Source organism: Apostichopus japonicus, chromosome 8, assembly GCF_037975245.1.
Source record: "Apostichopus japonicus isolate 1M-3 chromosome 8, ASM3797524v1, whole genome shotgun sequence".
NCBI classification, from domain to species: domain Eukaryota; kingdom Metazoa; phylum Echinodermata; class Holothuroidea; order Aspidochirotida; family Stichopodidae; genus Apostichopus; species Apostichopus japonicus.
The window spans coordinates 16,004,951-16,031,680 of NC_092568.1; the positions used below are offsets into that span (position 1 = coordinate 16,004,951).

The 26,730-nt window shown below is 37.9% G+C and overlaps 2 protein-coding genes across 4 annotated transcripts in view; both read right to left on the reverse strand.

Moving 5' to 3' along the window:
• Positions 1–3,914: 3,914 nt before the first annotated feature.
• Positions 3,915–12,628, reverse strand: LOC139970861 (uncharacterized). The gene is made up of 6 exons (XM_071976905.1): positions 12,443–12,628; positions 10,470–11,726; positions 9,851–10,065; positions 8,171–8,314; positions 5,713–5,868; positions 3,915–5,191 (listed from the first exon to the last, which is right to left on the reverse strand). The coding sequence occupies exons 2-6, from the start codon at positions 11,722–11,724 to the stop codon at positions 4,070–4,072; spliced, it is 2,892 nt and encodes a 963-aa protein (XP_071833006.1). The 5' UTR covers positions 11,725–11,726; positions 12,443–12,628; the 3' UTR covers positions 3,915–4,069.
• Positions 12,629–21,486: 8,858 nt separating this feature from the next.
• LOC139970700 (fermitin family homolog 2-like) overlaps positions 21,487–26,730 on the reverse strand; it is a 60,401-nt gene continuing 55,157 nt past the window's right edge. For all 3 annotated transcript variants that reach the window (XM_071976601.1, XM_071976600.1, XM_071976602.1), the window contains one exon: positions 21,487–26,312. In XM_071976601.1, coding sequence (XP_071832702.1) covers positions 26,022–26,312 — 291 coding nt within the window. In that variant the 3' untranslated portion in view covers positions 21,487–26,021. The remainder of the gene's footprint in view (positions 26,313–26,730) is intronic.

Consider the following 26,730-nt stretch of genomic DNA (forward strand, 5'->3'; position numbering starts at 1 on the left):
ATATATATATTACGATATATATATTACGATATACATACATTACGATTTTCATTTATATATATTTCATTTGCCTTTGTCGTTTACCTCCATTATATTAACATAAAGTCTGTTCAAAGTATCTCTTTCGAGAATCGGCTTTAGGAATCACAAATGATTTCGAGTTGGTTAGCATCACTGAGTTTGATCTCTAGAGTGGGATAAATTATGTCACCAAAAACAGAACTAGTATTGTTCGATACAGGTTACAAACGCCTACAGTGGAATTACGACATTCCTTACCGGTTTCGGATAGGCCTATCTGGACATACAATCAGCGTCTATAGCTTAGTGGTTTGGGTGTCCGCGTACAGAGCGAAAGGCCCGTGGTTCGAATCCCGGTGGAGGCTGAAAGTTTTTCACTGTTCTTGATTTTCCAACTCATTACGATTTTCATTTATATATATTCATTTGCCTTTGTCGTTTACCTCCATTGCATTAACATAAAGTCTGTTCAAAGTATCTCTTTCGAGATCCGGCTTTAGGAATCACAAATGATTTCGAGTTGGTTAGCATCATGTTTGATCTCTAGACTGGGGCAAAATATGTCACCAAAAACAGAACTAGTATTGTTCGATACAGGTGACAAACGCCTACAGTGGAATTACGACATTCCTTACCGGTTTCGAACCTCTGGACATACAATCAGCGTCCAAAACCTATAGTGGTTAGGGTGTCTGCGTACAGAGCGGAAGGCCCGTGGTTCGAATCAGAGAATACACCGGCAGAAGAACAATACACAAAAAACCCTATAATCCCCAGTAATCCCGATGAGGAACCTATATATTCATGGAGCATAACTTGAAGCTATCCATTGTCTGACGATCGCTAAAGCGCGTGAAACTCTGAGTTACAACTAGTCTCAACTAGTATCAACATATATTCCGCTCTGTGCACTGGACATAGAGCACTCTGCGCCAAGATAGACGCCAATCAACCAACTCTCTCTCTCTCTCTCTCTATATAGATATATATATTATATATAAATATGTATATATATATATATATATATATATTTATATATATATATATTTATATTTGTATATAGTAAGATGGTTGTCACCATTTTGTGACTGACTTTGACTGGTTTTGCTTGCACTGTTCTCTGCCCAAATAAGATATTATGAGACACTGAAGGAAACTCCTATTCTTTGGAAGAGACTCAAATGCAAGGAAAATCCCAAAACATTATAAGAACCGGTATCCACAACACTATAAAACCTGCACAAGAGTTGAAAGTTTGTAGGAGGAAGGGCCGAAAAAACATCCACAGTTCATAGTTGTCTACAATATCTTGCATAATGGCAAAGTTTGTAAATGCCACTTTATAAATAAATGAATGACTGTACAGTTATCAATTGGGGTAATTAATATTGAAGACCAATAAAGTATAATTCTTCATGATATGATACAATTTTTGCTTATTATTTTTATTCTTTATTCATATACTAATTTGTTGTAACTGTTTTGACCTATAAACTATAAAAATATTCTATTCAAAATATAAAGTTGATCCTGCTAGGATGGATATGTCTCTTACCTTTACACACTATAAACTATCAGGTAAGAAGGAGAAATGCACAAACTTAGTATACCACGATTAAATTTTAAATTTGATAGTCAATAAACCTCCATTTGATCGCCAACATAATTTATTTGTTCTTTATCACATGCTCGCTAATGTCTGTTGTATTAACATATCATTTAAAACAATTTACATTGTAAGTAGTGACAGTGGGAGGACTTCTCCCGCATCACCAGATCCACTTGCAAATTAGATAAAATATCTTATATACACCACTTTTCACTGTTAACTTCTTGATCATAAACACTTGACTGCCAAACACGACTGATAAATTGATTCTTCCATACATTACAATTTCTGGTGACCCACTGTACTTGAAATAGTATATACATCATAGAGAATAAAAGATAAAAACAGAGAAATGGATTGCAAATATATAAAAATATGCTCAAACGGTTGGAATCATTTGTGCTTGCTCTAAGATATGTCTCCTTATGGATATATGATGTGATGGCTAGACCTGGAATTGTATGACCTCGGTATTGCTACTTCTCTGTTCATTTCTTGCATACTATTCACTACTCATGAACAATGTAATAACTGGCTTGTGCTAGGAGGACAAATTTAGGAGGAAAACAAATGTTTTGGGAAACATTCTGCTGAGTATAATACCAACAAAACTTTCATGAAAAGTCTAACAATAGCAAGAAGAAAATATATTCCAATGTCACATATATCAGTGTTCCTACAATAATTGTCGATTTATAGGGGCATCACTTTATAACAAGGTTACTTTCAAAGGTCAACTGTGATGTAACTGGTTACATTCTGAACTAGAATATATAAACCAGAAAGTCAAAAGACTTAGTGATTCCTTGCCCATATGATAATAAACTTTAGGTAGAAGATTTTCTAACGATCTGAAATGCTCAGCAGAAATGGCAAGTCTTGCAGAATTGAGTAATGCATATCTATGCAAAGAGGGTCGAAGGTCAAATAAACTTCACTTCTGTATAATTCTACTTATTCTGACTATAACCAACAATTGACCTTGAATGACCTTTGACCTCCATGAAAAACAATAGGGATTATCTTCTCATCAAAGGCTACCAACATACCAAGTTAAAGTTCATGAAACTTTTCTTCTTGAGATATTGTATTCACAAGGTTTACAGCCTTTGACCTCTGGTGACCTCAAATAACCATTAGCCTCCATGAAAAACACTAGGGATCATCAGTACACCAAAGGCTACCAATATACCAAGTTTAAGCAACTTTTACTTCTTGAGATATCGTGTTTACACGGTTTTCAGACTTTGACCTGTGGTGACCTTTGACCTTCATGGAAAACATGAAAAACCATGTCGGACCCCATCAGTTGGAGTTTCACAAGTTATTGCCCCCAAGAGCCATAACTGACCTTTGGTGACCTTGGATTACAAAACGGTTATTTAGTAAAATGTGCACCTACTTCATTCACAATATGTCCCAATATATCAGCCATGTCAGACTTCGTCACTGAAAGTTGTTGCAAAAATTAACGTAAGTGGACATTTTTTTGCCCATAAGCAACCTTGAATGACCTTGGATGGCGATTTTATGAAAAATGTTCCCCTTGATGAAGTGCACTCCATCCTTAAATTGTTATGCACTCCAATGTACATACACAATGTTATTGCCTTGAGATATTGTGTTTACAAGTTTTTTAACTTTTGACCTCTGGTGACCCCAAATGACCTTTGACCTCCATGAAAAAGCAATAGATATTTTTGCTCACCAAGGGCTATCTACACACCAAGTTTAAAGTTCATGCATCTTTTACTGGCTGAGATATCATGTTTACATGGCTTTCCGCCTTTGACCTCTGGTGACCCTAAATGACCTTTGACCTCCATGAAAAAGAGTTGGGATCATCTGCTATCCTAGGTCAATCCACAGTCTAATTTTCAAGTTGAAGCATCTTGTACTTCTTGAGATACCGTGTTAACAATTTTTTCCGCCTATGACCTCTGGTGACCTCTCAAATGACCCTTGACCTCCATGAAAAAAGATAGAGACCATCTACTCACTAAGGGCTACCCACATACTAAGTTTGAAATTCCAAAAACTTTTACTCCCTGAGATATTGTGCTTACAAGGTTTTCAGACTTTGACCTCTGTTGACCTCAAATGACCTTTGACCTCCATGAAAAACAATAGGGATCATCTACTTACCAAGGGCTACCCACATACCAAGTTTGAAGTTCATCCAACTTTAACTTCTTGAGATACCGTGTTTACAAGCAAAGCGTCACATACACACACACACGCCATCACCATCGCATAGATTCCTTTCGGCCTTCGGCAAGGAATCAATAATGCTCTAAATACAGCAAGAATGGCTAGTCTTCACTAATAACCACTACTCCTCCCCAAGTTGTATTCTTTGAGTCTGTGATCCATTTCAATCAAATGACTATTTAACGTTTCCGAACATACGCTTGAGTTCATCTTGCGAGTCTGACAGGATTATGACGTTACGAAACCAGAATCATCTGAACTATTCTGAGACAACATACTTTTAGGCCTGGTACTAGGAGAGTCTGGAAAATCAATCCACGATGAAGATGATGGGGTTGATGATGACAATGATGATGTTGATGATGATGAAGAAGGATGTCTCCTGCCAATACCATCTCCCTCCTTGAAATTCACTGCCAACTTTAACTTCCTCCTGGGTCTGCTTTTGGTTTGAGCATTATTATTAACGAAGCTGACAGGACTGCTGAACCCTGAGTCTCCCTTCCCGCTACAGGGAGATATTAATGGACGAACAGGCAAGCCGGGGAATTGAAGTGAATCTGAGGATACTAGATTAGCTCTCATTGGAGTGGAGTGATGGCCAGGATGAGAGATTGGTTGGACAGAATAACCTCTTGTCAACAACCTTGGATCGTTTCCATGAGGAAGACGTACAGGAAGGGAACTGAGGTCAGTTTCATCCCGGCCAGCATCTTCTTCCCAGTAATCTGTGGAGATGGTGAATGGTGCAGAAATCTGGCGTGCTGGCTTCAACTTCTCGAAGTCCGGAGCATCGCAGGCGTTTGGTTGAGTGAGGTATCTACTCCCTTTTGCCAGGCACTCCCTGACTAAGGCAGCTGCATCTTTCCTTTCAATACCTTCAAGATGAGATATCAATTCATCATAGCTCTTAAGCCTACCTGACCTACAGGCACTCAAAAGGACTTGTTTGGTATGATGTTTCGCCTTTGCAAATAATTGAGTATCTTGGTGTGTATAGTGCAGTTTACCAGCAAGTCCTTCCCAGTTGTTGCAAAAAGTATCTTCAGTGTCCAACAGATTAGACAGCCCAATAGCAACACTTTCCATAACATGAAAGGTTGGGGGTGACGCTGGTGACATCTCATTGTCTGAATACCGACTTGGAGAAGTTGGTGGAAGATGAACATGAATGTGAGATGCATTTCCATTGGATGGAGGTATATGAATTTCACTGCCGTTAAATTTAAGGGCTCTTTGCTTCTCCTCAGTCACGTCTGAGTCTCTCTTGTGTGTATTCTGCATTGATTGTGCCAATGGCTTCTCAAAAGGCTGGAATCTAACTTCCTCTAGCTTCAAGAAGTCAGAAATCTGCAAAGAAAAGAAAATACCTTGAAATATTTCACATGGATTTACCTGATTAAATCGGTTATACAGTTAAGTTTTCCAAGAAAAGTCTTGCAACAACCCTGTTAACAATTTCAACATCTGTAGTGTTTCAACTTCAAATCATCTAAGTTCACTTCTTATGCAGCAGTCTGGTATAAAAGGTTCTTGCTTTCACACCTTTTTGTTTGGATAAAAGCTTCATACGATTGTGATAACCCCATGTCATGACCTTAGACTTTCCTTGATAGTGGCATTTCTTTATACAAACCAAGTTAACCACGGTGGGTTTTTTTCTATGTCTTTAAAGTAACAATTTAGTTTGTGAACAGTGAACATTTTGGTGGATGATAGTTGACCTCTACCCCCCAAATAGCATGCATGCTATGGGGGGGGGACAAACAAACAGAAATGTTGTCTATTTATAAAATGTCTCATTTATAAACTTCCCAACCAAGTGTCTCTTGTTACTCAAAACTAGACCACATATATGAACCGATTAGTACCTCTTTTTGGAGTTCAAATTTGACACTCTCACTATTTTCTTCTTGCTGTACCCTCAAAGTTCCACTCAGTTTTCCACCACCAGATTCAGTGTTACTTTTCATCCTGAGGTTAGCCACACCTCTGCTGCCATGCCAAAGAAGGTGATATCCAATGGTCTGTAAAATAATTTACATACAGTATATGAAATATCTCATTTTACCTATGACCATTGTGTTACTATGTGCCATTATGCACACAATGTCGTAAAATGATAGGCCATTCAGGACCAATTAAAACAACTTTGTGCGTGATCTTAAATCTGCATCTTTCGGGCACACTCCATCTTATCTCTCATCACCTATCCTCCCCCCATCCCCCCTTGTCATTCCTTCCAAAAATTTCACTAGTGCACATTCACATAGAAATTCTTCTCTGCTGCCCACCATCAAGACATTTTCATTTTAGTTTTTATCTGGATATTTTGTAGACAGGGCTAAAACACAAATCCCTGTCTAAATGAGATATAGTGAATACAATTTGCTTGAGAGTGAAAGGTATGGTCAGATTCAGTACTCTCTGAAAAAGAGCCAAACGGTCACTATGGTTCCTTGCTGACTGTTGTGCCTAAAGTGTTGTATGCCATCACCCAATATAAATAATAGTGATTGCAACGTTTAAAAATATTTGGGCCCAAATGGTCCCAAACATTGGGCCCAAAGAATGTGTCCAAAAATGCATTTGAGGTGGAAACTAAGCAGCAATGCTGCAGTGACTCAACTCATCATCTGTAAAAGGAAAACCAATTCAGTGGAGGGCTGCCATGAGTCCTGTTCTGCACCCTGCAGAGCTTCCTCCCTCCATATCCTATATACAGTATATCCACATTATCAAAGCAGTGAGAACTCTAAAAAGAGTGCTAAGACTCTGAAAAAAATATCAAACTTGCACAAAATTACCACTCCCCTTTATCCAATCATCTATTCCTGAACAAGCTGTATTGCCACCCCAATGTAGCACATTCACTGCAAATTTTACAAAAATCAGCCAGCAATTATATAAAAAAGTAGGCTTTTTAAAAAGAGACAGACAATTCCCCAACTTCAGTCTCACATAAGCTCTACCCATATTAGTAGGTTGAGCTAGAATTTGGGCCCAATGAGTGCCACAAAGGGCCCAGTTGGTCTCAAAGTATTTAGGCCTACATGTAACAGCTCTATTAACCAACAACTGGATACCACGATTGGAAAAAGTGGGCCCAATGGTCCCAAAAATATTTGGTCCAAAGAATGTGTCCAAAATGCATATGAGGTGGAAATAAAAGTTGGGCCCAGAATTTTGGGAGGCCCAGATGGTCTCAACAAAAATACATGTATCAGCTGTTAACCAACAACTGCACACCAAGATCGGAGTTATTGCAATGTAAAGATAACCTCATTAATATTCATAAGATCCATACCAAAATGGATAGGGCACACCTTCTCACTTTAATACATCTACATAGCCAGTATGACAAATGACTCGGTTGTTGAGTTATTGCAGACCCAAGCAAGTGTTACAAATGCACACACACACAACACACACCAACCTGACTGCATAGGTTCTTTTACTTCCAACAAGGAACCAAAACTGAAAGTATTATCATGTATTCATATTGTTCCATCAGTATAGAATGTTGGACAAGTAGAAAAAAACCAGGAAGAAGAAGTAGGCAGACCATTAACATTTAAGTCTAAACTGAAATGAACCATTTTAAAATCATTGTGAGAGCTTTCAATAATTCAATGGGAGAGTGCTGTGATGAAACAAACTGAAAGTTGACGCTCACTTCGTTGTTAACATCGCTCAATACGTGCAGATGATAATTAAAAAGAATAGCATTATATCCCTTTATGCTTCTTTGAATAATCTTGGCCTTTGAAGCTTCCATCTTTCTGACAATGTCTCCTCACCTCTCTCAAAATTATCTTCCTCACTGTCACTACCGCCTTCCTATTTATTTATTTTTCATTTCTACCTGTTAAAGTCTAAATCTTTGTGCTACATACATGTTAAGTTCTGTTCAATCTCCACCATCCCCAACTGTATGATGAAGCCAATGTACTGTGTTAATTTCCTCTTAAAACAACCAAAATTAAAATAATTATGGCCCATCAATTAGCACTAACACCTTTACTGAAAGAAATTTCTTCCAAACTTGCACTAAATTGATGACATTCGTTGGCTGGTTTTATATAAACAGAAAAGTTCAAAATGGCGTTGGTAAAATCTAAGTCTTGTTCATATGATGGATGAGGAGGTCAGATCAAGGTCACCTTGGAACATGAAGAGAAGAAACCCAGCATAGACTAATCTTGCCTACATATATAAATCAGTCAGTTCTAGCCCCTGATGGACTTATATACAATCAATACAATCATAACAACTCATTTACATAAACATTTAGTTCATAAATTGTTCAAACTTTAAATATATTCCTACCTCCTCAGCAGTAACAACCTTCCATTGATTACTAAAATTTGTGTATGAGATGTTGACAGCTTTGTTCGATACCAACAGCATGAAACTCCTGTAACTATCAAGTACCTTTCTTCCATGATCACCAGTCTGCTCTTGAATTAATTCCTGTCAAACCAAATAATAATTCAAAAACAGTTCAAGCTGAGTTTGAGGTTAATTGAGAAACTAGATTACTAACACCAGTATTGTGGTGTTTGTATTTCAATCTATAAATCAACAAGGAAGTTCTGACTGGTTCCACAGTGATATGTAATATACATCATGTATATAACATGTAACAAACTCCTGGTAGGATCTGGTAGAGGGTATAAAATAAGGATCTTGCCTTGGGTGTTTGATTGAAAGTTTGACTACCAGGCTAGAATTATCGCTTTCCGATTCCACAAATTAAAGTGCAAGTTGCTCTTACGATGAATTATTAGTGTAGAGCTTCTCCTTCTTTTCAAATTATTTTTGAATGGCGATTTTCATCGATCATGTAAGAAAATGATAAGGCTGTTAAATTAAATAACCAGAAATCCTGATGCCTTTGTGATTCCTTGCCACATAAGTTGCTCAAAATTCAACTGAACTATCTTCTCTTTTCCCCTTCTTATTCTTTATTCTGACTAATGTAGAACAAGTGAGTTAAATATATCCAAGAATTAAGTGCAAATCAAAAAACCATTTCCAGCACTGGCAATGTAAATCAAGAGACTCTAATGTTGACCAAACATATACCATCTATTGCAAAAGTTTATGACTTGAAATAGTACAACTTCAACTTATGATATTTGCTCTTTGTTAAGCTCAGTCAGATGACTTCAAAACTTTTGCCCACCACATATAACACAAGGATAGGACATCAAACCAAGTGTGCATTCTTGATCTACTATATCCTGTTTATGATTTATGATGTTGCCTAACTTCTGTCACAACTGGAGTGTTAGCTCAGTGGTTAACGCCGGTGCCTTCCAATCATAAGGTCCCCGGTTCAAGTAACTCCAAGATTAATGTATGTCGTCCAGTTACAGTGTTGTTGACAATTGATACTTCATAATCATGGACGTTAAATATGAATCTAAGAGAATCTAACTGCGGTCAGCTTGCGGTTTTGTCAAGCCAATGAGGCTTCTTCGCGTGTTCCTGTTTGCAGGAGGATCTAAAATACATACATACATACATACAACTGATCTATAGGCTACAGCATTTAGCAAACCATACCGTTTCTGGCAACATACATCTGTGCATTCCAACATAACAAAACCATATGTTGCTTATTTAATGCTATCATATGTACAAAGCTTTGAGATTTTGGCGCCTTTATCGCACGGTTGGACTCACTAGTATACTGATGAAAATGTCTTCACTAAAGACAGGTTACGCAAATCACCAGCTATGCCCAACCAATTGGCCTTTGTTTGACTTCCCAAGATGAAGAAGACTTTTTGCTCACTACTGTATAGATGTGCAGGAATGATACAAGAAGGCTAACAATCAACATTGTCTGTACAAAGGAATGAAAAAGGATTTCATTATTTTATACTCTGATCACCGGAAGAAAATAATTCATTTCCACATTTCCAAATGTTGAACGAGAGGGTTGTCAAGCGAGAGAAGTGTCACACTATGTTGTACAAACGTTTTGCAAAGTTTACTTACTTCATAAACTTCTTGTTGATTGTTACATATCCAAAGAGACAGAAGAAGGTCATCTGCAGGTCCACTCAATCTGTTGATCATTGGAAAGACTCGAAGCATTTTACCAATGATGCAATCATAATCGCTGAAGTGAGTCAGAAAGATGGAACAAGAAGTTTTCTCAAGGGATGCCCTGGATGATGCATCCTCATCTCGAACCCAGGATGGTTTTAATCCTATTAAATTAAGAGAACGTTTCCAAAGGATAAATCTTGCTGAAAGATAAACTTCTCCTAATTCTACGACTGTTTTCTACAAATTTAAGACAACTAGAGAAACATGCATCATCTTTCAAGACATTGGCTTTCGTTGTTTCAAATTAACTGCCAGGATTCTTTGCATTATAACATTGTAAGAGATAAACATAAATGTATCAACTAATGAAATAATTGATTTACATCTTAACAAATTTATGACCGAGGGCAAAACATGACTACTATGGATCATATATGCTGAGTACTTTCTGCCAATCTCTATTGTTGAAATGGAGACTTGGTTCATTGAGAAACTTTACAGTTGACTACTGCAACATATCTGGGACGAGCACAAACTTCTGCAAGTAACAAAACACTTTGAATACCTTCTTTATCTGGATGAGGCCTTGTGTACACCTCTACTGGTACTTTAGCTGGCTCCACAATTACCCCACAGTGTGGTATAACTAGTTCCACTGGGACCTGGAAAGATATTCCATCAGGTTGGCACCTCACGAGAGGAGTAATTCTCGGAGAATCATCTGGCCGAGGGCAACCGTGCTCAGCTGGGTCCATAAAGGCACTGAGCTGAATTTGATATCCACTGGTCAATGCTCCCGGAGGAATTCGGAGATAAATGCTAGATCCAGGTATGAAGAGAATCCCCCCTTCTTCGTCAATGTAATCACATGCACAGAGACTCTCGTTGACTGATAGTCTGGAATCATGCTCATCAGAAGGCAAATAGAAAAGTGGAGATACCTCAGCAGATCCAAAACCAGAATCCACTGGACCAAGGAGCAATTCTGCTGAACTTAATTGCTTGACAGTTTTATTTCCAGCAAACCCTTGCGGTTCTTTTTCAACAGGTTTCTGATGAGTAGATTCTGGGTCTGACTGATCTGAACTCGAAGGTGTCCTTGTCTTTGTATTCTTGTGACTATCTAGGAAAATATTCTCAAAATTTACCGAGGAACTTAACTGTTCGGAGTTACTTGAATTCAAGGAAATTATGCATCTATCATATTCGCGATCAACATCCACATCTACAGATTTATTTGAGATCTCCGCATCAATCTTGTTCCTGATCTGACTATGGTGTTTCTCTATAAGAGCTATTGCATTATCCAACTTCAAAATTTCGAAGGCCTGCTGAAGATGGCTAAGATCCTTTCGAAACCTCTCACCTTGTGTCATTACAGATATGGCTGGATTATTAGTTGATTGATACAGTCTATTAAACTGTTCTTGAGTAAGACCTAACAGCAATGCCAGCTGATTAAGTGTTCGGCGCTCCAAATGATTCAATACCTCTGATAGCTCGTAAAGTAGTCCAAATGGGATAGTAGCTGAGTCATCCAAGGAGAAATTGCACCTCGGTAGACTGCCTTCACTCAAGCTCTCGTGGAGAGACATTTTAAGGCTATTGGACAGGCCAGAGCCATAATCAACAGAAGAGCTGTGCTCTGATCTGCTGCCTTTTGGTCCGAGGTCTGAGGTCATCATGTGTGATCGACCATCAAACTGAAGTTCATGGGCTGAGTAAGGGCGAGTACTGAGTTTCTTCAACTGACGATGTGAGACAAAAGACTTGCCACTTGCATGTGCTGCCATAGCTGTGCACTGGCTCTTACAATCCATTCCTATTTTCACAAATGAAAGAGATCAATATAGTTTCAACTTAAAACAGCATTTTGTAGCCATGTAATATAATGTAGGGTTTCCATTAGTGAGACTAAGGACCACATTTATGCAGTAAGAATTGAACACCATTGTAAGGTTATGTTCAGTAGGATGTGTGGCAATATAGGGTCCACACCAGAGACTTGGATGTAAGTTCTACAGCTGCAAATAGCTGCATTACTAAAATAAAAAAATAACAGTTCTGCAGTTAGTGAAGTGCTCTAATTAAAAAGTGATAAGAATTCCTGCTTTGATAGTTGTAATCTCCTAAAAAACATCACATGAATTGAGCTTTAGAAATTACAATATTTTGAGGTCAAGCAAATTAACATTTCTAAAATTAATGAAATTTCTTCATAAAGATAACCCAGTCTGCTAGTTACCAAAGTTAGGACACGCTATTTTCTATGTAATTAGCGCACTACACATTCAGCGTGGTTTAAAAAGGAGCTACACAAACAAGGTTCCTGTCTAGAATGATTAGGAAATCATGGTCAAACTTTGTTGATGCACTAACTACAGCAATTAAGCAACCATAGTATTTGGGCTTACAACACGCGTTTAGCCTACTATAGTACTAATACTATTGTCTAACTTTAACTAGGCCTTATTGTAAACCGTTGGCAAAAGTCGTAACTTCACTGAAACTATAACGAAAACCGGAGTAAGAACTTACACATGAAAAAAGGCCACATATACATCAACTCCGTATATAGAAGGTTTTGGGATAAGCTTCAAGATGAATGCGAGGAACTTTTCCGTTGGCGACTGACAGACACTTATGTATCGTCTAAAGATAGGAAAGGGCAGGTACAATCATGGAGTTTGATGCCATGGTAAATGATGGTATAATGATTTCGGGGTTTCCCCGTCTTCACAAATGCGCAGCCGCAGACCTGTCCTAACCACAGAACTTTATCACATAGAAGATACTTCCGGCTTGTCGCTCGCCGTGTTCCATTGTAAATTCAATATTCTTCAAGAAGGCATGCACATTGTCAAAAAAAACACAAAAAACAACAACAGAAAGCCAATGGGCTTATTGTGATTCCTTGCCAATTGAGATTATAATCCTAAGCTTTCATCATTGTTGATGAAATTGATCACCAAGGTTCTCTCACTGACTGTGGACCTACCTACTAAATATGTTATCTTACCATGTTTACAATTTTTAGCAAAATCAGCTCCAGCCCTGCCCCCTAATAAATGTGCATAATATCACATTGAACATACATTGACCCTGTGACCTCATTAATATTCTTGAGAAGAGCACCAAAATCAATGGGGCTCTTCTACTCACTATGGCGCATCTATGTACCAAGTATGACTTCAATCCAACTTGCCATTTTTGGGTTCTCGTGTTTACGTGCCACAGGGGGCACATACGCACACACACCTACCCACACACACATACGCAATCACCATCGCATAGATTCCTTGATTCTTCGGGCAAGGAATCAAAAATAGAAACAGCATATCATCATCACATACTTAAAATGAAAAGCTTATCACCGTTTTATGGGTGTGTGGTTTGGGGGGGGGGGGGGAGGTGGGAGAGAGTTGGATATTTCTAGAGAGGGTATCTATTTCTTCTTCCATCTTGACTTTTATTTTGTAAGTATGGATATACCTGTTTCCACTTGGACAATCTGATACAGTCCATTGAAAATAGTCAGAAAATAAGAGAAATATATTTTGGGATATTCCCTCCAAAATCGTTTTGCAGATGTGATATGAGTGGGTTTTGACCTATTTTCCAAGCACCTGCATCATCAACTTATACAAAACAAGAACGGCATCTTTTTTTTTTTTTTACTTTGAGGTACCTTTCTGTTTAAAAAAAAAGACAATTTCGAAGGTCTTTCACTGAGCTTCAGCATTTGTAGACAGTTGCCATACAAATGTTCAAGAAAATGTTTGACCTCAACGTGACTTTGCAGTGTATATCAGTCTTAATCATTCACTGAGCATTTCTATTAGGTGGCTATATGGCTCAATTTGAATTTTAACCAATACCCAGCAGTCCAGTTGCCAGGCTTGGGCCCATTGGGCATGCTCCCTCCACTTTCAGACTAATGTTCTCCCACCCGACCCCCGTTAACTTTGTACCACCATCATGTGAACAAAACTTTCACACCGAGTAACAGCACATGAGTATTGTGGTCCTTGCCCTTCCATAAATTGTTGGTGTCCCTCCAACTCGGAGTACATGCTCCCCGGGGGCCCAAACATTGTTGTTAAGCTGTCTCTCCTACATTTCGGTCTAATCAAATTAGCATGTGAATATGTGAACGTAAGATTTTACAACAGTTGAGAACATGATAGGCTTTTTTTTCCCTTCAAAATGTAAGAACAACTGTGTAAGCAGTGAGTACTTAATTTCGACAAGCATCTTTTTTTCCCCACATAATTCGAGACAATCTGGTGCTTCAAGTGTTCCTGTATGTGAAAAATGAAATATATTTTGACGATTAGATCAGGATTCGTCGAAACCTCGTTACCATAACGTAGGCATCCTTTGGGCGAATCCTTGTTTTGGTTTATCAAGATGGCGCGATTGACCTTCTAATCGCTGCAAAGTGTATTGACGTCATCAGATGCGGATATGGCTTCCATGTTTTCATTTCTGTGGTTTAAACGTAAGTCGACCGTGCATCCTGTTTCGGCTTTGTTTTCGTAGTGTGTATTCAGGAAGTTCCTTGCAGAACCTCCTTGGTATGACAATGGAGCTATAAACAGATAGCTCCATGGGATGACACAGAAATTTATACATTTTGTGGTGTACAATAGCGGAAAGCGGAAGTTCCAGAGAGTCTCATATGAATAATAAAATGGTGGAACCGGGGGGGGGGGCACAGGGGGCACATGCCCCCCACTTTTCCTCAGGTTAAAAATGTGCCCTTTTTCTACATAAAAATTGAGGTGTCTCAAGTTAGCAAGAGGCCAGGGAACCAGAATGGACACTTGGGAAGGGCCGTTTCCGGCCATCTGAGGGGTTTGTAAAACCAAAATTTTCTTGTACGCTCCGCGCCAACCGATGGTGGCGCTCCGCTCAGATAGTCGTGCATACAACTTTGGAAATCCTGGCTACGCCTACGCCCCTGACTTTTAATGAATTTCTGTGGGTCAAACTCAAAGCTATTTCGAATGGAAAAAATTTGTTCAGATATTAACAAGAAATAAACTCTAATTCGGAAGATTCCTACATTAGCAACTAGCATGATTTCACCTCATTTTGTCTCAAAAGAAAACTGGTTCCTTGTTTCCCAATTTGCACATTGGATATTGCAGTGCTAGTATGCATTTTTCTTTGGGGGGGGGGGGGGGGGCGTTGATGGAGTGATGTGTATACGCAAATAAGATAATACAATAAGAGTTATAAAGGGTACTAAATATCAGGCTGCATCAGCCCAATCGAATTTCTGCAAAGTGCCCTTTGATGTCGGTGCCCCCCCCCCCCCAGATTAAAAGTGCTTCCGCCGCCCTTGGGTGGAATAATGCAAAATCGAGCTTTTGTCTTGTTATCAATCGAAGTTAGCATGTATTAGCGGCATGCAGAGGCATACATTCACCTTTTTCAAGGAGAATTGGTGGGGGTAGGTGTAGAGCGGGTCAGGACCGACTGCTTTTTGAGATCAACATCAGTGCAACAAAAGCAGCATCTTGTTTTATTATTTTTCAACTGCATAGTTCTACGGAAGATTAATGCGGCCATGCCAAAAAATATATGAAGCACGGATATATATATAGAAGACAAATTTGATAAACGAAAAACAAAATTTTTGAAACGAAAAACAAATATTTCAAAAACGAAAAACAAATTTTTTTAAACTAACAACAATTTAAAAAAAAATTTTTTGTAAAGGTAATGCAGTCAAACATTCCCAACATTGTACAAGTGTAAGCAGACTTTCGATGTGCCTTCTGAAAGACTCGGTATGGATTGACACCGCCTAGGACAGGGTATTCGGCAATATTTCTGCATGGGGTTATCCTATTCTGAAATTCAGGCAATTCTATCCTTTGTTTATCGTTTTAAAAATTGTGTTTTCGTTTAAAAAAAGAAAAAATCGTTTAATTTTTTGTTTGGGTCCTTTTAAATTTTTGTCTTGCATATGAAAATCCGTGGTTTATACGTATTTTTGTCCTTCCCGTAGTTCTTGGCTGGGGATACATGGTATGGGACAAAGTTCCCGGAAGCTTCTAGAAAGACGAATACACGTCAGAAAGAGGATTTACTCTAAATTTGTATAGATTGTATCACGGAGCTATAATCGGGATCCTGAGAGCGAATCCACCGGAGCTGTAGGTTTTTGAGTATTGTGTTCTTTTGTAGCCTGTTAGCAGGGAGCTGCTACTCAAAGGAACGCCAAAACGGACATTATTCAGTAACTTTTTATGCAGCTTTTACTCCTTCTAGGCTTCTACAGTAGTAACCTTTGTGTCACATGAGAAAAACAATTACAAGTCACTTTGTGAGGTTCTTATTACGCAGCATAATGACCAAGGCTTGAATTTTATTGGGCAGTCTGTCAGCTGTCACAGAAAGGTCACCATTTCGTAAAAAAATCATATTGGCTGTTATTGTGCAGATTTTACTGCCGCATAAATGACTTCACGAAAACTCGTTGTCATTATGCGGCAATATTTACAGTCACATAATGATCAAGAAAGAATGACCTAATTTTGCGGCAATGTTATTGTCAATATTGACTAACGTAAGTCTTACTCATTATGCGGTACGCTTTACTGCAGCAGAACGACTTCCGTTAACGTACTCGTTATTTGGCAACAATTACTGCATATGCAGCAGAATGACTAAAACACTGGCAAAACGGACATTATTGTATGCGCCGGCGGCGCTGTTCAAGACAACAAAATTAACGTTTGCAGATACTTGTTGCTCTCTTGAAGCGATCTTTAAGTACAGAAATGTCACTTTTTAGAGGAATTCAATGTCAGCGGAATGTGTTACGCAGTCCCGATTGGGGCTGTAGCACTTGGTTAGCCTTATATTATCGAAATATGGGGATTGTCACGGCAAGCAGTTATTTTCGTTATAGATATATTTTCATTTTTTGTTTTTATTTAAAGCCAACCTACCTTACCCCCTATCAACATAATGGTACTAACCTAAAGAGATTCATTTTCATGAACAATGAATGGGCGTTAACAAGTTCTGTATCAAACGCAACATATTTTAACATTTAAAGACATATTAGCTACATAATATTATCAACATTTACTAATATATATATATATAGTACCAAGCACAATTTTAATGTTTCTTTGATAATTTTATTCAACCTGTTGAATGTTTTTTTTTATAACATTAACAAACAGTGCGGAACCTACAATTTTAGTAATAGAATCTTTTCTGAGAAATGACGGTCTAACCGTTGTCGCTGACCAAATAACGAAGTCTTCGGCTTGGAGTACAGCGTTTCTGTATGTTGCCGTGTTGGACAAATCTAACCGTAACATTAATTACCGACCTTGCGATCCGCGTTATAGTCATTGCAGACTTTGCAATCCGCGGTCCTGCTTACAATTTTGCAAGGTCAGCAAAAGTGGACTCCATAGTTTTCCTTTTCGGGAAACCAAATGACCACTTGAATTTGATGGGTTCATGGTGAATTAACTAAGGACAGGGACTACCTTGCTTAGGGTAGCACAATAACAATGTCGGTGGACTCTCTCTTTTTTGGAGTTGGAGTAAAACATATATGATATAATTATATTATACTGTGACGTCACCAGGATGTCAAGGGCAGTGTTGAAATAAAAGCACCATACGGAGGGAAACGAGAACAAGGAGTTACACTCCTCAACACTCAAATGTAAAATCAAAGGACCCTTTTATCTTGATTCTCAAGTCTGGACTGACATGCTCGTTATGTTAGCATAGACAACAAGGTCAGATGCTAACAACCCTTGCAACAACAGTCAATACATTCAAACATAAATAAACTTGGCTATCTTGCTTAAAGCCAGACAGCCTCAGGCAACTCTACACTTGTTGCCACCCACAGAAAGTTACCGTACTTGGGAAAACAATACACTACATACATATTTCTTACGCTAGTTTCACTACTAGATTATTAAGAAAGTAACATTTATGACATAACTTATATGATAAACTTAACTAGTGTAGGCTATGTATATAAATCGCGGGGTACCACTTCATTACAATATATATGTGTGCCAATGCATTTGCGCCTGTAAGGGGTTAAAAAGGGTTACAAACGCCACCTAAACCGAGAGGCGTATGTCTGTTGGGTATGGGCTACGTGAGTGCTTGCGTAAGTACATAAAAGATCATTGAAGCCCCTCGCCCCCCAGTCCTGACTCCCCTGGTTCTGTTTTATTAAATAAGTCTTAGAAATGACATTCCTTCTAAGAAGTTGCTCATAAATATGCAATGAGGTACGGTATATATCGGGCATCCCACCACATCTTTTGTTGCTCTCTTCGGTATCACTATAGCGAGAACCGGAGAAGGGTTTATGGAAGAAACTTGAAATGGTCTAACTTAAGCCTCTACGGTATGATATTTTGCAGGCTTTAATCAGTTTTGGTACAACTTTTAAATTTGAACCAGAGTGCAAAATGCATTGAGGTTTCGATGACTTCATTACACTAGACTTCTGCTTGTTCACCTGAAATAGCTTTTATAATATAAATGTCCTGAACCACTATTTTGATGTACAATTACGCTATGTCATGATGAACACACGTCAGTCTACTGTACGTGGCAATACACACCTCCACCAAAAACAAGGGGGGTTTTGTACTTAATGTGATGCATCCACACACCAAGTATGAGAAGTATCCATGATTCCTACCTTGAGATATCTTGTTTAACGGTTTTCAGAGTTTGACCCTGGTGACCTCAACAGACCTTCACAAATACCAGGATTCTTGTACTCAGTATGGCAAATCCATATTCCATGTATGAAAAGTATCCATGGTTTCTATTATGAGCAACCATGTTTAAAAGGTTTTCAGAGCTTGACTGCTGGTGACCCAGATGACCTTTGACCTTCACCAAAAACAGTCAAGTTCTTCTATTCATCATAATGCATCCACATGTCAAGTATGGAAAGTATCCATGCTTCCTAACTTGAGATATGTTTACAATGTTTTCAATATTTGACCTCTGATGACCTCAGATGACATTTGACCTCCACACAAAAATAAAGGCTTCTTCTTCTCAACATGACACATCCACAACTTAAATTTAAAAGTGATCTGTGCTTCCTATCTTGGGATATAGTGTTTACAAGGTTTTCAGTGTTTGACCTCTGGTGACCTCAAATGACCTTTTAACGAAACACTAGGGTTCTGCTACAGTGCTATTCTATAAGGTGAATCCACATACCAAATACAAAGTTCACCCAAAGTTCTTGAGTTATCATGCTTACAAGCCAAGGTGTCACATGCACACACATGACACACATATGACATCACCATCTGGCAAGGAACAAGAAATAAAACATGGATCATCACTGAATCTTGGCATCCTACTGCTAAGCATGAACTCAAAATAAATCCCATTCTTAAGATCATGGTTACAGGCTGATATCAGCTAAAATTTCATGTGGCTGCACCGATAAACAATATTTTTTCAACAAATAAAACTTCCAGGGGAAATGTTGCAGAGGTATATCGAAATAATCCACACCGAATTATGACACTTACTCAAGACCTTCTAATCTAGATATATTACATTTCAATATGTTGTATGAAACTTCCTGTCCACTAAAATGCAATTTATATATCAGCACCAAGATTAATAGTGCACATGCTACCACTGACAGAAGCATTAAAGGCATTGAAGACTCGCCCCAAACCGCGTGTCGCGCTCTGATAAAGTTAACTTTCCGTTGCTTGCAAATGACGTTTTCTTGTCGCTACAAAATGCAGACAGTGATGAAACGTGATACCTTGTTATCTTTTATCTAGACCTAAGATGTCCATTGCTGCTATGAACACTGTGTTGTGGGTATTAACCGCAGCTGTATGTATTGACTGTACACTAGTGTCTAATTACCGACAGTAGCAAGCTGTGTTTTTTCTGGGATCAATGGTGGTGTCTAACACTGCTGTTAAACCTCATACAAATCTAGGTCAGATTACCGACATCAGATGTTTCTTTGTGCGCGAGTCTTCACACCCTTTAACTCTCCAACTTACTGTTGTTGGGATTTCATCATGTACAACCACTCAACCAACAAACAACCAAAAAGTCACCTCGGACACCAAGAAACCAGAGGGACACCCCTTCCAGTGGTTACTTGCCTTTAAATACATTTTATATGCAGCACAAGTTCATATTGCTGGAGAGCAGTAAAAATCTAAACAGAGTCAGTGCTTACATGGTTTGATGACTGGGAATCTTGCGACATAATATTAAAACGATGAAAGACAGAGGGACATTGTATGTTGTTGGTAATGAAGTTTGCATGCTCACTTTAACAACAAACAGCTGAATTTGCATTTGTAATATTTAACCTGAGATCCATTTGATACTTTGACCTTTGAAGCTCTGCTGACCACGAATGACCTTTGGCCTCCACCCAAATTATTAGGGTTATTGTACTCGCTATATGCAAGACATGCCAAACATGAGCTATGTCTATGTGATGTAAATTATCTTGGGATATCGTGTTTACAAGGTTTGTGTGAATAAGGCTTTAACTTTGATGACCCCAAATGACCTTTGAACTCCAAAAAATAATAAGGTTCATTTACTCATTATAGAGAAGCCACATGCAAAATATGAGAGCCAATAGTTCCCTATTGTTTGGAGATATCATGTTTCCTAGGATTTCAAGTTTTGTACCCTGGTGACCTAAACTTAAAACCTTATACTACATAAGGCTATACTACCATTCATATATGAGCTCCTTTGATGTTCAGGTTCTGAAGACTTTCACATTTTACCCTGTGATGACCCCAAATGACCTTTGACACCCAAAAACAATAGGGTTCTTGTACTATTTATGGGGAAGCCACATGCCAAATATGAGAACTGCAGGGGATCTTTATTGAGATGTCATGTTTTCAAGCTAGGGCGTCACATACACACGCCAAGTTGACTATACTCATCTATATTGTACTTTATTCTGCAGTTTTACTATATATTATGTTTCATATATTTTTTTTACTGTTACATAGCGTTTTAAAGCACTTTTGTGGATTTTACGCTTTATGAAGTAAATTATTATTATTATTATTATAAGAGGTTATTTGCCTAGTTACTGGAAGTAACCAACAATAAGGTTATGACTTCACTACTACAGGAGGACAATTTGACAAGTGTGATGTTCAAAGCTCTATTACTTACATCTTTAAGAATGTTTATACACTCAGACTTTTACTAATCTCTAAAAGACCTGCAAATACAGAATGGGACTCTTGTACAATAACTGCAGGAAAACCTGCCATTCCAAGTACAAAGTTCAAAACTTCATCCTACTACTTATTGAGGAAACATAGTATTGAATATTATCTTTTCATCTCACATGACCTTTGACCATCATCACAAACACACTAAGGATCTTGTAGCTTCTAAAATGGATCTACATGCAAATAAAAGAGTCCACAAAAGTCTCTTTCCTGAATCACCCTGTATACAATCCAAGCTGTAAAATACCCAAGCATACACAATCCAGTATAAAAGACAAGATGAAAACATGAATGACAAGAAAAAATGTGTCTTGTTGGTAAAGATTTAATCCCATAAAATGTTCAAGATAACATGACGGATGTAAAGTGAGCAATTGATTAATATTTAAAATTATAGCGTAAGCATTTTAATATACATGCACAAAAAGGTTAGAAAAGATAATAATGAACGACTCTCAAAATTTTTTCACCGGCTTAAAAAAAGAGGCTTTCAAATCAAACACCTCCCACCTTTCAACTTTTAAAAACCATCAGGTGTAGCTACAGAAACCTAATACCATCCCTACCCCTAGTCCCCTCTTCTATCACAGGAAACCGTTTTCAGTGACGAAACGGTTTTCTTTAAAAGTCTCTACCGAAAGTTATAATCAAATCTACGCCTCAAGTCTTGATATTTGTCCCATTTTATTACTTTTGAACACAGTCCTCTTCTTTTAAATTACTGAAAGGCATTGCATTTATGAGAAATAATCAATATAACAATAATGACAAAGTATCAAAATAACATTGATCTTTTCATTTTTTGTCCCCTTTTGTCTTACGCCAGCTACATTCAGCAGCAACCAATATCCATCATAAAATAAAATATATTTTAACTTGCATTTTTCATTGGCACATTAATGTTGCACTGCAAGAAGCTTGATGCTCATGGCTTGAAATATTTATACAGGGTAAAAATCACTTAAGGAAAAGAGAGAGAGAGAGAGAGAGAAAAGCCCCCTGCCCCCCCCCCTGCCACTTTTTTCTTCATTGTGAAAAATTAAATGATTAACAATAGCAGTGACCACTCTTACCACTTAAATGAACATTCTATGGTAGTATATCACATTTATTTCATTTGTAAGGGTGAGAAGGCAAAATTGAACCAGGCAAAATTGAACCAGGCAAAATTGAACCAGGCAAAGTTAACAATCTTTGAAGCAAATATCACAATTTGTTTTATGTAACATGTGAGTTTGAGAGCCATATTGGATATGACTAGAAACGATTGGTGTGCTTTTAACATCCTCTTTCCACAGCAGTACAATATGATTAGTTCTTGCATATAATTATAAATATGAAAATGATATTACAGATAGGTTTACCAAGTAACCACAGTCTATTTATAACGACAGGCTGTAGGGAAGTCTGTTTGTAGTTTCTAGTTTAGAATCATATTTACATATTATTCCATATAAAATAACAAACACAAGGAAATTAACAGATTGGTGCAATATGACTGTTTTTACAATTGATGAATTGCAGAAGTGGTAAAAGAATGACGTGGTTAAGTCAAGAAAAAGAAAAATCTAGTTATGCAACAACACTTTGGCTGTACAGGAGAGGATGTACTAAGGTTGCTACATAATAAACTAAGTCACAGAAACTGGTACATTAATTGATGAATATTCACTACTTTTTATATAATCATTGTGTTTGACTGCATAAACTATGCAGACCCTTAATTATGCGTTCATCACATCGACTGAGATTGACGTTATGGTAAAATCATTTCAGGTTGTAAAAAGTAAAGGTGAGAACTAATGCAACACCCAAAAATATGCTGCTTTGAAATATAACTGACATCCATGTGTTTACTGAATTCTTCAAGCAGGCTGTTATCTCCTCCTCAGAATGTAAATCTGCTGGTGCACATTATATAATAGCAGTGTAATTTTCCAGATGAGTTTGTTAACCAACAGTATGGCTATGTCTAAAACACTGGGTTGCCGTTGCAGTTTGAGTTCTCTCATGATTAGCCATGTACTATTGTTACTGTGTTGTACTAACAGCACAACAGATGTTGAAACAGTCTGTTCTTGATCAAAACAAGTACCAAAATGTGTAGCCTAGCCTAACAAACACTTACATAGTGGAGGTACATAGCCTAGACTAGTTTCAAATATGCATAATAGCATATAAAAAAATAACATATAATAGCATAATAACATTTAGTGCCATCAACTATTGGGTCTAACTGCTGGCTAATTGTGACTTTTAGGATTAAACTATTAAACCACTGATATGGACATTTGAACAGCATATGCAAAGTAACCTAAGTGAAGGGATTATGAACGGTTGTCAGCTACTTGAATGTTTCAGCAGTTGGTGATCCAATCACACAAGGTATATAGTAGCAATAGCATAAACTTGTATTTTGGTATTTGAAGTGTACTTTCTAAAAAGCTCAACTACAAACACTACAGATGCTTACTTTGTGAAATCAATAAAATAGCCAAACACCTTACATGTCACTTTCAACATGCTGGAACACACATGTCAATTTGATGAACTGTACATGGTCTGATATAGGTTAAAAGGAAGAAGAATATAACTTGATAAACCGGTAACTTGGTAACAATAAACAGGAGGCTATGTTCTAACCTAGTATGGCTAGTATACATCAATGTTATACTCTATTGGAATTCTTTAATATGGTACAGTTGGTTATTAATTTCGTGAAAATGATACCAAGCTCTGCCCCTGATATATATATATAGATTCTCTAGTTTGAAATCATCGTCTCATGCAAACAACTGTTTGAGCACAGAAATCTAACCTTAAAATCGCAACTGATTTATCGCTACCGAGTAACGAAACTTCTTCATAAATGTTAGACACAATAGCTGTGCTTCAAAATTGGCAAAACACCTCGATATACAGCAATTACAAAGATAAAAGGCACCACTATATACCAAATGTAAATGGAAAAATATTAACAATAAAGATCATTAATCGTGTGAATAACAAAATGGTCAGGTTTCAGAATAATGCATTTTACATGACCAAGAAACTATGTAAAGGGCAGAAAACGTTATGAAAGTATATGATTTACTTCAACATATAAAGTATATCTATAGCCCTTGAGATGATCTCGAGTAAACAATTTGATACTGATTTTGTTTACTAGGTGTACATGCAGAATAAACTTAGACCAGTCCTTTTACAACCCTCAAATTCACATAAATCATCTGCATGTAATGATAATAAACAAATGCAAGTGTTTTTTTTGTGGCTTTTTTTCCACAAAGGCTGCTGACATGCTGACATACCTTTGCAGAAGATGCGACGGTAAAATGAAATATATTGACATACACAATGGATGTTTATACTTGATCTATGTATTAATTTAAGGCCATGACATGATACTTGAGGGACAACAATCAGTCACTCACTGAAACTTATGTCTATATTAATTGGGGGGGGGGGACCCGAAGGGAACCTGTTTGCAAATACAACCACTCGCTTTGAGTAAAATGTTCGCTGAAATCCATGCTGGCAAAATGACCAGCTACCATGTGTACTGTTAGAACACCCAATGTTTACAAAACAAAGCTTTGTCAATCGAGCCATGTTCAAACAATGGACCATCAGTTCAAATTTAACACTGTGTGATTTCATAATCATTGACAAAACTATCAATATATAATTCTGCAAGTAGCAAAGGGTTTCATACAGTGAGTGAGGGATCATTTTTGAATATCACACACAAACTTTGAACTGTTTCTGTCAAACAGGTCGCCAAATTTGTCTATTCAAATTTAAAGGAGAAAGGCACATAATTTTTGTGCATTTAGGATTGAACAAACATGTGAAACATTTTCTCTAAGCACACAGGTGCAAAGATTTAAATCATAGCCAAATAGATTTATCAAATGTCAACACATAAGGAAGACACTATTGCATGTTCTCTCATTTTACCAATCCACTAATCTGTAAACGTTGCCTCAAAGGATGATGCCATGGGCTGGCAGTCTAAGGAATAATTGTAAATAAATATTTAATTAACTCAACCAATTGCCAGTGCAACCTGTTACAAGTGTGGTGCATTACAATATGATAATTTAAACCTTTTCAAATTTACTGTTCAAGTTGGAAGACTAAAAGAAGTTCACCTTGTAGTGTATCAACTTCTGTGGGCTTGGGTCCCGGTTCCGTGTACTATGGTTTGGTACAACAAAGTAACTTATTTACATGACTGACATTTCTGATGATGTAGTAATACCTTCACAGACTACGAAAATGAAAAAAAAAAACGAAAAATAGTGGTCAATGTGACAAATTTACAAAGCATTAAGAATTCACAGTTACTGGGATGTGGATTTCCTATGAATAACTATGAAATGAGTTGTACAAGACTTGACGGGTAGGAAAGGGTTACTGCACATGCAAGAATGGTTTGACAATAGACAGTATAAATAACACCCGTCGCATGCAATTAGCCAATGAAGGGATTACCAGAAGCAGTTCCGGAAGAGTAAATATCCATTTGGGCAAATATAGTGGCTACAACTTTTGTTAAAGGTGAATAATACACCAACTGATCAGTGAAGGAGGTACAGATGAAAGATTACAGCATTCATTCCAGTTAATTTCAAGCAGTTCTAGTATTTAGATTCTCATTCTCACAGCCAATTTTAAGTTGGAGGAGCCCCAGATGATGACAACTCCTTGCTTCCTCGGCCTCATGCCTGTGGAGTACACACTTCTCAACTTCATACCGTTACCATGGCTACACACGCTATGATTACACTGCCCCGTGGGAGCTGCTCCTGTTCCTCTCATTTTGCATGCAAGGTTTTGGCTCAAACCCAACCTCCGGTCAGTTTCATGAAGAGCTCCTCGTTCAGTGTCTGGTTCTGATCCGGCGATCTCATGGAGAGGAATATGTAGCCGCCGATGAACTCGTGGACAATCTTACAGTCTGCGCTGTGGCAGGAGAACTGAATCTTCTCCTCCTCCATCTCGACCATCACCTCCTTCACCTCCCAGTTCACGTGCCACGCGGTCATGGTGCTGTACCTCCAGGTCTTCTGCGAATCTCCCGAGTTGATGTCAAACTTGATCAGTCTGTTATGTGCTACTCCAAACAGTTCCTACAAATTGAAGAGCAAAACATTGAGCAAAAAAATTTGAGAAAAGAAGGTTCACAAAATCATTACAAACAAGTATATTCTTTTTCACATAATGTTGTGGAAGACAGTGCAGTATCACCCCATCCACTCAAGTTTCGATCTTTGTAGCGGCTGGATGAAGCCATTTGAAGAATACAACACACCCCTCTCTCCCTCCGTATCCACCTTAAGAGCTACATAGGTATGGTGTTTGCATACGAGAACACCCTTTCCCTCTACAGGGCAACCAAATAACAGCTTTCTAGCAAAAAAACATCATGCAGTCTACAAGTATCCTCACTTTAGATCCCCTTAGATGTTGTCCTGGTTTATGACAATTGTCCTGATAACTGGAGGTATATTTAACCACTTGAGTACCCCTTAGATGGTAACAGTAATT

Coding starts and splice junctions, on each gene's coding strand:
- LOC139970861 (XM_071976905.1), bottom strand. CDS start 11,724: ATGGATTGTAAGAGCCAGTGCACAGCTATGGCAGCACATGCAAGTGGC. Junction 10,066..10,469: donor GCCTCATCCAGATAAAGAAG/GTATTCAAAGTG, acceptor TTAATTTAATAG/GATTAAAACCATCCTGGGTT. Junction 8,315..9,850: donor ATCAACAAGAAGTTTATGAA/GTAAGTAAACTT, acceptor TTGGTTTGACAG/GAATTAATTCAAGAGCAGAC.